Below are 12,637 nucleotides of genomic sequence, written 5' to 3' on the forward strand. Positions count from 1 at the left end.
GCCTAAAAGTTCAAATGATTTTTCTGGTTCAACCCTCATCATGGGTCAGTTTGCCTTCTCTCTAAGGAAAGTGAGCAAAATAGCCTGAGTCCCACACCGGGATAGCTTTTTTGTGTCTTGCCACCTTTAAAGCTAGCTCAGATTTGACTGTCAAGTAGTGCATTGTTATCTATAGACTTATTTTAGGTGAGTCAGTCACGCAAGAATCCTGTGGTGAAGGAAACTTCCCATGTCTCCCTCAAGTGTGCAACAGCTGGACCACCCTGTGCCTTTGCATTCTGTTTCCATGGGAATAACATAGATATTTCACTGGGACTTGAAGTTTCACTGACATCAATCAAAATCCTGCTTCACTGTAATCAGATCAAATGCCACATGCTTTGGCATATAGATATCTTCTATCATTGAGTCTAATTCCATGAAAGTGAACTTTCTCCATTTCAGCAAGCATTTTGAGCTCATTGGTGTTAATGTCTCCATCAGGCCTTTTGTCTAGTTTGCCTGCTAGGTACAAACTGCTCATTTCCTTTCACCTCAATCAGAGTGATATTTTAAAGCTTTTAGGTTGTTTTGAGCCTTTTTTTTTTTTCTGCTCTAGGCTCTATGGCTGTTAGGGCTTCATAGTAATATATATTAAACGTGGGTCATAAAATGCCCTACAGAACATGAAATTCATTGTTCTCTAACGAAAATATTTGTTTGAATGTTATGTTTTCATAGGGAAGCAAAGGTGAACGTGGATTCCCTGGGCTTGCAGGAGAGAAGGGTGATGAGGTACAAGTACTTCATTTCTACAGCAGCTACGTTCTTATCTGAACCTGAGTAAAGACCTAGACTGAGAATGAAATGCACAGGATGTTTTTTAGTTCTTTAAAACTACTGAGATTGTCATGTATTGCTATAAGTAGCTCGCAATTCTGAATTTTCAATAAGATTAACTGTTATTATTCAATTCAATAACATCCATTTAATTTTTGTCTGTGAATTTTTACTAATTTATATATTTTAAAGCCTCATATACATTTACATGCTAATTCTTAAGAGTACGGCACAGAGCAGTAAAGAGGCAAATGCCAAATATTTTCAGAAAATACTTCATGTTTATAACGTATCTGCTTTCATTTTATTAGATTCCTTTTAGAATTTATTTTCAAAAACATTCCATTAGGCAAATACTCTGATGGGAATGGTCATAGCAGCAATTACTATTAAGTGGAAACTGGAAAATGTTTGAAGAGGCTGAATTCAAAGTATTTACAGTATTTTGCATCATATACTCCATTCTTAGAGTTATTTCTGTGTCTTTATGGAGAAGGAAAAAATTCTCTTGTAATCAGGGAGTGCTGGCTACAAGACACAGCACAGGGAGAATATGAAACACATTTAGAGTGTATTGATTGAGGGGTTTGCAATTCTTTATGATCATTTTACATTTCTTTGGCACTAAGGCCATGTAGACTAGTAGAATGAGAATGATTTTCAAAAAAATCTGTGTTCATCAGTATCCTTAGCTTCCAAATGTAAACAGTTATATGAGGAAAAAAAAGATGCAGCAGAAGCATTAAATATGTATTCCTGCTACTGTTTTGCCCCAGAGTTTAGCATGTTGTCAACCTAAAGTGTCATGCTTATTTTCCCTTTTGTTTTACACAATGTATAGATCTCACTAATTCCTTGCTTCTTATCAAAGCAAGAGCTTCCTGAGGTTGAATTCAGAACATATTCCCTGAAATGGTGGGCAGCCATAAACAAATTTCATGCAGAATTTTACTAAAAAATAAATGGGAAAGTAACACATCCTTGGTGTGCCCTACAGGATATCTCTACAATTCAGTCCTAGCAGGCTGAGGCATTAGTGAAACCATTTCAACAATTCAAATACTATTTAACTTCTGAAAACCAAGTGAGATGTTTCAGGCAATTAAGAGGGTAATAATAGAACAGCAAGTTTATAACTGGCAGTTAGGGTTTTTTTAAAGGACTCTAGGGTAAATTCATAGTAAATTTTTCATTAACTCGGTGGGGTGTTGTGCTGTATTAATAAATTAACTACTCACATGCTTCTTCACTGTTTGAGAGCTCGTTACCTGCCATAGCTCTGATATTTTCATCGTTTAGCAGTAACTTTTGATTATGACATTGTGACGGTGCAAGTGAATTTTTTTGTCAGAAGCACATATGAAAAAGCTTACTAAATTTAAAAGTAACTTTTTTTTTACAAATTCTTTTAAAAAATGCATTTATTTTCAATGTTATACTTTGGTTAGCATGGAAATAGGAAGAAAGTTTGAGAAGCCCACATGAAACTCTTTGAAATGCACTCATCAACTTCCATATGCTTTTAATATATGCCCTTTAATCTTTGTTGAAGCTTAGTTCTCTTCCTTTCAAAAACATGCCTTTTTTTTCAGGGTAGGGTTTTCCTAACATCAGTAACAAGAACTGCAGAAAAGGTTCCTTTGGCTTCATATTAATTTTCCATATGACTGTACCATCAGAGTAAAGTAATTAGAAATGAACAGAGCACATCCTGCCACTATGAAAAGCTGCAGAGGTGGATCAATGTCCTCTGTGTGTAGAAGAAAGAAAGGGAAATCAATGTCTCTCCCTAACTCCACATTTTTCCTGATTTAATTCTGTCTGAAGTTTTTCCCTCAGTCTCTCCCTCAGAGGACCTATTTCAGGGCTCCTGACCTCTGTAGCTTTCTAGACTGCCTCCTTAGCCATTCCTTCTTAAACACAGCATTTAACAGGAGAAATACACCTTCTTCTTGTCAGCGGATAGACAGATAAAATCAATCTCTGCTGGGAGGTATCTATTTTCCTTCGTGGACTATAGGCAGAATCAAGAGCAGTTGGCTCTCATTAGTACATGTCTTTTACATGTCTAAAATTTCACCTAAGCCTGGTGTGGCAGAGGAAAGACTTTCAGTGGCATCCAGGCTTATCTCAAATCCCATCTGTATTTACTGTAGTAAGTTGCAACACGTGTATGTTTAGTAAGTGGATACCAGAGTCAATCAATTTTACAGGCAATAAAATCGAATAAAAGCAGGAAAGTGGATCATTAAATACTATGTAAAATGTCATGTTCCATTATCAAAAAGGCAAAATCTATAAATCAGGCAGAAAACACTATTGCATTTAGATAGCATCAGGAAACACTGAAAAGTCTGAGTAAATGTCTTCTCACCAAAAGAAGAACCTTTTAGTGATAGAAAATAGAAAATTAATCTCTAAGGAAAAGCCAGCTGTCCTGTTCTTATCTACAGAACTAAAGACAAAAAGATTTACAAGACATAAGATAACAATGTGAAAGGTTGAAGGACAAGTGGTGTTTATCACTCAAGCAAGAAGTTACCTCTAACCTTGTCCAATGATAATCTCTTCCCTGCATGTCAAGGTGTTGGTTTTTTCATTACTAAAAATAATGCACCAACCTTTTAGAAGAAAATGTATTTTAATATAGTTGTAATACTGCTGGACATGCTGAATATAAGTATTTTTTATGTAAAAGTGAGAGAGGAACTAGACGTGTGCTCTTTTAATTTCCAGGGTCTTCAAGGTGCTCCTGGACTGCCAGGCATACCAGGACCCAGTGGACCATCTGTAAGTGTTTGGTGTCACTTGTGATCTAATTTACCTCTGGAGAGGTTGCTGTAGCTGTCTAGTTTCTTATTCTTTCTTTTGTCTTTTAGGACAGTAATAATAAAACCTTACCCATACTGGCTCTAATAAAGTAAACTATGTTGGTGTTGATGTTACTGAAAATACTGACATTTTCTGGGCTCAAAGTTTATGTAACTTAAATAGGTTTCAAGTTTTAGCATTACTAGAGAATCTGTGAGGTTACATGATTTACGATGTGCACACTTGCAGTGAATTATGTATTTGTACTCAAGTTATACTTGTTAGTAATAAAAATCTAAAAATAATTCTAGCTAGTAATTCTGAAAAAAATCAGTACTGAAACGAAGTAATTACTTGCATTCTGTTTTTTGTTCTGTAATTACTTGGTTTCACAAGTTAAAAACAAAGTATGAGAATAATCTGACAGTATTTAAAGACGCTGAAATATATCATTAGAATTTTTGGCATTATTGGCAAAAGTCCTCTTCAAAATTTTTTCAAATTTTATTTTCTACGTATTGGATGGAATCATGTTAGTTAGTACGATCATTGTTCATTCCTAGGTTTCTTGGCAGTACTAATGCTTCTTTCAAAAACTGTAGCATATGTAGGAAGTTTAATGTGGAGTATATAAACTGGCATTTTAACAGTAATGCGTGATTCTTAGCAGTATCAAGATGTGCCAGTTAGAGTCAGTGCATTTAGTTTGCCAAGGTGAAAATGCAACTGCAAACACAAGTTTTACCCTTCAAAGGACTTATCTGAAGGACACAGCTGTTGTATCAGACAGAAGAGAAATATTTAAACCTGAAGAAGCAACATAGTTAGGTTTAAATGACCTTCAAAAAGCAAAAGTTTTAAAAATTTAGAGACAATGTAAGAATACTGTGTTTCATTTTTTCATAAGTAATATAAAGAATTCTGTGTTGTGCAGGGAGTCACAGGAAGACCTGGACATCCTGGTCCAGCAGGGGCAAAAGGCGAAAAGGTATTTCTTCTCTTTAGTCTTGGTAAAGATCTGTGAAGGTTTTGCAATCTCATTACACTCTTGTGTTTGGGAGCTTTTTTAAACAAGTGCAAGAGTGCAAACAAGAATGTGACATACATTCCAAATTTTTATTTGTGTCTTAATACAAGTACTTTCCCCAAGCAATGCCGTGCATATAGGCTTATATTTTGAATTGCAGTCCTTGTGGTGTATGTAAGTTGCAGAGAATGTTCTCTAGGTGTAAGATATATTAAGTTCAGGAAAGTGAAAATGTGTTTGTGAAATAGTATATGACTGGTGACTGCTTGGTCTGCTACTCATTCTTTTACCAGTATTATACTCAAAAGTATTTGCATACTTTAAAGGTGCTTCACAAGTACTGAAAGTTATTATTAGTTATTCTGAAAAAAATGCATATGCTTCCTTTATACTTAATTTACACTTAATTTTATACTTAATTTACACTCTTGTAGCACTGCTTTTTATCAAACTTATGTGCTCTTTTATCAGGCACTCAATATTATCCATTGTAACTAAGAGGTCAAATTCATTTCTCGGGTTCCTCAGATCAGAGAAATACAGCAGAGACAAACTAAGTTTGCTGCAAAATACTATCTGGTACAAGTTCTCCGTTTTGTATATGAATACAGCTTTTTTTATTTTTCTCTATTACCTTGGAGTTTTTCAGGCATAACACTGCCACATCAATGTGTGGGATCCTACTAATACTCTGCAAAACTTTGACTCTGTGTGAGTAAGAAGGGAAACTGTTTTGTAAATCTCTGAGATTATTTCAGTATAAAATTTGAATGACAGTTTTCTCCTTGCAGACTACAATAAGAAAAATTTACCCCAGTTATTTCATTTTTATGTAACTGAATGCAAAACACAAGTCTTTGTTAGTTCCTTGTTCACAATTCACACAGACGTGAGAATGAGAAGCCACTGCTCTATAACTTGTTCCTCATTCAAAAAGAGCAAAAAGATGGCTGAAGAGTGATGAAATAAATGAACTACAGGCCCAGTAATTTTCTCCTCCCTCCTTCATCTGGGGAACATGTTTGAGAAAAGATCACATAATATGCTTTCTAAAATAATAGTATTTTAATACCCCAAACCACACTTCGGAGGCTTATCAATTAGCAGGACCATTTGAAAATTATTCTAGTATAAACATTTAACTACAATTATATTTTTCTGGTGGCATTGAACACTTAGCTTGACTTTTGCCACCTTAGTAATTTTAAATATGTGACCTAAGGGTCTCACTGAGACATGTTTAATAGGATTCAACAAAGTTAGTGAAAAATTCTGACAGACTTGTTTTAAATTATACAGTGTACTTTACTAAATTGTAGTGATAAGATTTTGAGAAGATTTTTTGGGAAATTTTGTATGGAAACCTTTGTAACTCTATACTAGTCAGAGACCCCACCATTCTACTGGGGAAAAATGTCAGCAGCTGTATTTTTTTTTAATATAAACAATTCAGTACACATCAGCAGAACAGAATACAGATACAGATAACAGCAGATTAATATTCTATAATAAAAACCAAAAATATATTCATTATGTCTCTTAATAAAGAAGATTTTTTTAAAAAATCCCAATTTTTATTCAGTATGTATCTATGTAAACCGAACTTCTCAAACTGTAGCTCTTCTTTATTTACATATGAATGATCAGCTGAGGACTGGCTTTTACAAAATAACATACAAAGTTAACAATGAATGTTAACTTTTATCTGCCAGTTGCTTAGAAATTCATATTAACAAATCTTTTTTTTTTTAATCTTCCTCTCTTTCCTGGTACCTATGAAATGTCTCACAACCCAGGTTACCACTACTATTTTGCCATAAGGAAGTTACTACGCATAAAGCAGCAAGCAACTAACAAAATAAAAAACTAGTACAAAGTAATGATTCATAACTTGCCTAAAACTTAAGCAGGAACTGGGCAGGAGAATTTATTCTTGATATTACCTGCTTGTATCTCTTGGTTATTGTCATTATGGTCATCATAGCTTGAGTATGGAATAAATCTGGCCAGTTAAAGTAAATAAGTCTTATGAATCTCTTGCTCTACTAGGGTAGTGAAGGTTCTCCTGGGAAACCTGGACCACCTGGGCCTCCGGTGAGACATTTTGTTTTATATTTTGAATGTTATACTAAGAACAATATACCTGTGAGTAAAATGTAAAGTAATAAAAGGAACTAACTGTCAATCTAATACATGTTAGTACTGCAGGATGGAAAAAATTTCTTTTTTCAAAATATTTCTCTATTCCTTTTTTTTTTCTTGCAATTCATCGCTGAGTAAGTTCAGGTCACTAAAGCCACCCTAGAAACCTGGTCAAATTAGTTAACCTTGGAGTCCAGTGTTACTAGAGTAATTTGAGAGCATGTGTACATGAGATCAGAGAACTCGGGGAACCTAGGAAAAGACTATGTACTCCAAATTAAGTGGAATAGTACCTAACACAAAATTTATTCTGCAGAATTGTAATAATATCAAAATATAACATACACGGAGATTTACAGGTTTCTGGTTTTATCATTCAAAAAAAATACCAAGCTGCGTTTGGTATGTATCTTGTGTTCTTTTGAAATGTCTGGAATCTTTGACAAATTGAAAACAAAAAGTATACCACAGGTTTGCCAGGCTACAGAACTTGAACAGAACAATAATTCTGCCTTTATAATTCATAAATGACACTTACTTGATTTTTATGCTTTAAAGGGTATGCCTTACAATGAAAGAAATGGAATGAGCAGCTTATATAAACTGCAGGTATTTTTCTTTAATGTTAATTGTTTTTTTTCAATCCACACCTAATTTTGGCCCAACTCAACTTTTAAACTTACTGTTACAGGGAGGTGCGAGTGTCGCTAGTTATCCAGGTCCGCCAGGACCTCCGGTAAGTATTATCAGAAATCTAATTTCTGAGAGCTAATTCACATAGTAATAGGGACATTAGTTGGTTGTGTGGAATTTGATTTTATATTGAAAGATTGAAAAAATAAGTATATGTTTGGTATGTAGAAAATGATATAGAATCTGTGAATTTATGCTTATTAAGTATTTTAGCACATTTTGGAGAGTAATTTATTTTGATTTAAGTATTTTGTCCTAGCAAGTAAAGGCTGCAGAAGTGGTACGGATTTTTGTATTGGACTCCTTAGTGAAAGTATTCTAATATCTAAAAACATGTCATATTGTATTTATAGTTTGTGATACCATAGCTTCGTAGTGGATTAAATTTGGTGCCAGAAATGAGAAGCTGATGAAGTCTGATCTGAGTTCTGTCACTGATTCACTGTTTGTAGCTACAGTGAAGAAAAATGTGCAAAACCAGGAATTATATTGTGGCAGTAATACAGGACTGGTGTCTTCCATGCTGCAGAGTGCAGATGCACCATTTTGCAGCTGGACACTGCCGCTTTGGTTCTGTGGAGCCAGAGATACTGTGCACTTATTTTACATCCTCCTCCTTTTTAGCATCATAGGCAGGTTCTACTGGTTTGGGATGATTGTCATTTTGGTAACCACATAAATATGTCATAGCCATCAGTGAGGACTTTGTCCTTACATTATGTACCATTTGTGATTATGGCCTGGCACCAAAGTACAGAGCTGTCTTTCTCTGTATTCTGGAACAGCAAAACAAAACCCAAATATTATTAAGATTTTATACTAAATTAGTCAGCTGAGAGGGCTGGAATTAATATTGATTCTAAATGCACTGCATTAGCAAAGTATACTCATAATGCATCATTAAAAATATCATCTTATTGTGTAAGACACTCTTTAAATGTGTTTCCACTTTGGTTTGTTTCTGCAGGGTCCAAAAGGAGATCCTGGAACAGTGGTATGTATGTCTTTTTTGGTCTTAATAGAAAATTCCCAAAGTAGTTTGACACATGATAGTAATTACAAAGGTAGAAGAGTCTATTTACATTGTTTAGCAGGTAGCTGACCTCCTGAAGAATCAGTACACCTGAAAAAGCCTTTTTAATTGCTAGGCTTGTGAATTTTGCAATTATGGTAAAGAATTCTAAGTGAAAATGTAATGAATGACTGAACATAGTATTAACAGCTTATGGATTCATCTCTGCTGAGCTGTTTCTGGATATATCTAAGACCAAAGAAGGTGAAATAAAGGCAGAAAATACCTTTGGAGCTATTAGATTGTTCTCAATACTAAATTTGAAAGTGATAATGGTCAAGGTACAGTGTGTGCTACATCATGTTAGCTAGTAACAACTAGAAGTTGATGTTTTCTTCGAAAATGGCATGATGGCTACTTACAGTATGATCACATTGCTTCTTGTGAGCAAGAGGATGATGACCATAGGAGCCACTATACCTTTCAGCTATGCAGTTTGACATTCAAAAGCACATCTATTTAACTTGTTGATTTATTTTTTTCACATTAAACAGTGTTATGTCGTTTTCATGTGACTGTTCTTTAAAAATTTTGAGGAGGGGAAAGACAAGTAAGAGAAGAATCTTGAACAGTTGCATAGTGCTGTCTGCCAGCAGAATGTAGATCCAAACCCTGAATGGGCGTACATTTTCCAAAGTCCTTGCCTTTATAATAGAGAAACTGTATTTGTCGTCATCTTACAGTGTGTTGCTACAGTTCCTAGACTTGAAGGTGGAAAAGTTGAAACTCACAGGTATTGTGTCTTGATGGCTGGACATCAGTGCAAATACCCAGAAGATAATAGTAACACTTAAGTGTTGATGGTTGAGCCCAAAAAGTATAATTGTATCAAATATCATTTTTAATTAATATTGTTTTAAAAATTGGGTAAGTGCTTCCACAACAGTTAAAATTCTAATAAATTTTGTACTTATTTTTTGAGTCTAAAGAATGTCACATAACTGCAGAATTATTGTTACAGCACTATAACACTACAAAACAATGAAATAGATGCTGTTCCTTCATGGTTAGTGTAGTAGAACTGTGTCCAGCAGGCCTCTTTTGAACTTCAGGCAGTATGACTGAAATGGGATGAGTACTATATGCCAGATAATGAAAACTGATGCAAAAAATTTACTGGTAAAATCAGTAGAAGCCGAGGTGGTTAGGAAAGGAAACTGTCCCCAGTCATGCTGCGTTCCCCATGGTCTGTTGGTAAATTGTCTACTTGATAAAGATCAGGAAACCCTGAAAAATATTGGAGAGATCATTTTTGAAACAAAATCATGTTCCTTCCAGCAAAGCAAATAACATCTCTGCCTCCTACTAGTGAAACAAATTACTGCAGGGTTCCATTCAGGAGTTCATTCAACCACCAAGAAGCTGACATTTGACCTTTTCAGCTGCTGTCCTGTCTTCAAATTGTTAGTCTTGGGCACAATAAATAAGGAGATGGTTCAGCCAACATCTTGAATGCATGATAGTAAAGAATCAGGGTCAGAGGAGAACACACGGATTGTTTAAATGTCACTGGAGACTGGCCTTGTCTGAACACATCAGGCCACTATATTTGGGAGATGATGATGTGTCTTCTCTTGTTGAAGGGTTCTTGTCTTCTAATTGGGTCCATATTATGAAATCTTTGTCTTCAGTATCAGTGTGAAATTACTGAGGAATGTCTCTGCTCATGAAAGCAGCATGCCAGTACCACTTAGATGTACCTTTTTTCCTACCAGTAAAGACACAGTATCTACACAAATATAGTAGCAGAATTAAGTGCAGCTAGCTCACACTGACCCAACCAAGATCAAAGTGGTATAGGAAGGTAATATCTTTAAGAGCTGGCTTGGACTTCATCTGTCATGAAGGTGCATAATCTCCACTCGGCCAACTCATGCAGGGTTTAGGAATATGTTTGATTCCTTGCCAAGTGTTAATGGAAAGTCAGCTACAAGAAAAAGTATATTTTGATTTATGAACCAAAGTGATAACTATGCTTCTCAAGGACAAGAAGAAACCTAAACTAAAACCCCTCAGCAATGACAGCAAAACATGGAGTTGTGAGATAGTTTCCTAAAACAGTCGAATAATCTGTTTTCAAAAGAACTCACAAGCCTCTTCTTTTTCACCATAATGCCCAGAAGCTGAATACATCTTTCTGTATAAGCATCCACTTCCTACTCAGGAAACACCAGCTACCAAACAGAGTTTAGGTGTGGGAAGAGAGATCTGTCAGAGACTTCAAGAAATCCAGACAGCAATTTGCCATGGCTTTTGATTTAACTGACAATTGCTGAAATACTGGAGTTGTTTAAATCTCCATGATAAATTATCAATTTTCTTTCAAAAAACAATTAATAGGGCTTCCCTTCTCTACATGTTGACCTGATTTCTCTAGTGGAGCATGTTTCTGGTTTTCTTTCAAAACTTGAAAACCTACCCAGGGATCCAGTCTATGCATCCCTTGCTGCAGAGTGACCTTTGTTCAGGGAACAGAGCACTGAATTGCTTGGAGTTTGGTTCTCTGATTAACAGTGTATGCTTACATCCCAAGGCTCTGCTGCCTGGAGGTGCTTTAGAGGTGACCTTGGCTTGCAAGAGCACTGAAATGGAGTCTTCTGGATTACATTCTTCATCAAAATTAAACCATTGATCCAAATATTCACACAGTGCCTCTGAGAAAAATTTAATCTACAGATCAGTAAAATAGAGTATAACAAAATCTGTTCACCTAATAACTGGTTAGCTGTTTTACTAATCTCAGGTTAAATAAGTTGCTTTTGCTTGCTGTTCAGCATTTCTCAAGAAGAGTACTGAAATGCTAATGTATACAATCTTTTTTCATTTAAAAAAAAAATCAGGGGGACCCAGGACCAATGGGCTTACCAGGACTGGAAGGACTCCCAGGGGAAAAGGTAGGACTCTTGAAAAGAAGTAATGGTGGCTTCTTCTTAGTGGACACTACCTGCAAATAAATGTTTTCTGAAACCATGTTTGTTTTTTTTTCGTGTATTAACGTTTCTGTGTGAAAAAATCTTGGCATATTTATCTATACTTTTTTGCTTTACTGTGAATCTAAATCAATAATATACTCATCCAACATAACATTTCATTTTCTGCAAATGGAAAACTCTGTGTGGGAGGTCTTCTATTATTTTGTTGTCTTAGTTTGGTAGAACACTTCTGTACTTGATAGTAATATAGTTAACATGTTTCTCTGTATGGTCACTAGTTTCTGTTCTCTATCGAACATTGTCTTATGCTTGCATTCCATCTGTCTTGTTCTCAGCCTTTTGCTTGCTAGTTGTGGAGGCCGATTATGAATTTAGCTTGTCATGAAATGCTAAAAATGTCAGTATTTTAATATTCATTTCTAAATATGGCAAAGTACAAAACACCAGAGAAATGAAAAAATCCGTAAATATGCTTTCTGTCAGCAAAACCAATTTGATTTTGCCCATCAATTTAAGAAGAAAAATGAGCAAATTCTTTTGCAAATGAAGTATTTGCTCAGCTTTTTGAATTACGTTATTCAATGACTTCATACAAAAATAGTTTACTGAAACTTTTTTCACCAAAAAGCAATGTAAACTAAAGTTTCTCTCTTGATATCACTGTGCATTACTGCTACTTGTGCAGAGTGGGGAGTGACAAGATCTAAGGTAGATGTTTAAATTATGTGAGATGGTTCTTGCTCTGTAATACTTCAATTTACAAGCAAATAAGAACTAGTCTGATTTCAAAATGAATAAACACAGGGAGATATTACAGACCTAACTGAGACAAAGTGGGGACAGGAATTAAATAAAGGGAATAAGCAATGGATCAAATTGTATAAACCAGCTAAGTGAGTGTTTGGTCCTTTCCCAGAGTAAAAGTATCTTTTCCTTAACTAAATTTGGTCAAAATTCCACATTTCTGGTGCAAATAAATGAACAGAATCTTGGAGCCTGCCAGTTCCAACAGTATAATGCATACTGGTTTTAATATAGAGCTATTATACACCTCTGTGCAGCAGAATTTTATCTTCCACAGACAAATGTTTACTGTAATTTCATGATAATTTCACGAACTGGTTTAAGAACTTTATGTCC

The 12,637-nt window shown here is 35.2% G+C and overlaps 1 protein-coding gene across 5 annotated transcripts in view; it reads left to right on the forward strand.

The window, feature by feature from the left end:
- The window catches only part of COL19A1 (collagen type XIX alpha 1 chain), a 191,609-nt gene that overhangs the window by 151,493 nt on the left and 27,479 nt on the right, over nt 1-12,637 (forward strand). For all 5 annotated transcript variants that reach the window (XM_027644988.1, XM_027644991.1, XM_027644990.1 and 2 more), the window contains 8 exons: nt 721-774; nt 3,556-3,609; nt 4,565-4,618; nt 6,707-6,751; nt 7,358-7,408; nt 7,491-7,535; nt 8,460-8,486; nt 11,405-11,458. In XM_027644988.1, the coding sequence (XP_027500789.1) occupies nt 721-774; nt 3,556-3,609; nt 4,565-4,618; nt 6,707-6,751; nt 7,358-7,408; nt 7,491-7,535; nt 8,460-8,486; nt 11,405-11,458 (384 nt within the window). The remainder of the gene's footprint in view (nt 1-720; nt 775-3,555; nt 3,610-4,564; nt 4,619-6,706; nt 6,752-7,357; nt 7,409-7,490; nt 7,536-8,459; nt 8,487-11,404; nt 11,459-12,637) is intronic.

Source organism: Corapipo altera, unplaced genomic scaffold (genome assembly GCF_003945725.1).
Source record: "Corapipo altera isolate COAL_440 unplaced genomic scaffold, ASM394572v1 2, whole genome shotgun sequence".
Taxonomy (NCBI): domain Eukaryota; kingdom Metazoa; phylum Chordata; class Aves; order Passeriformes; family Pipridae; genus Corapipo; species Corapipo altera.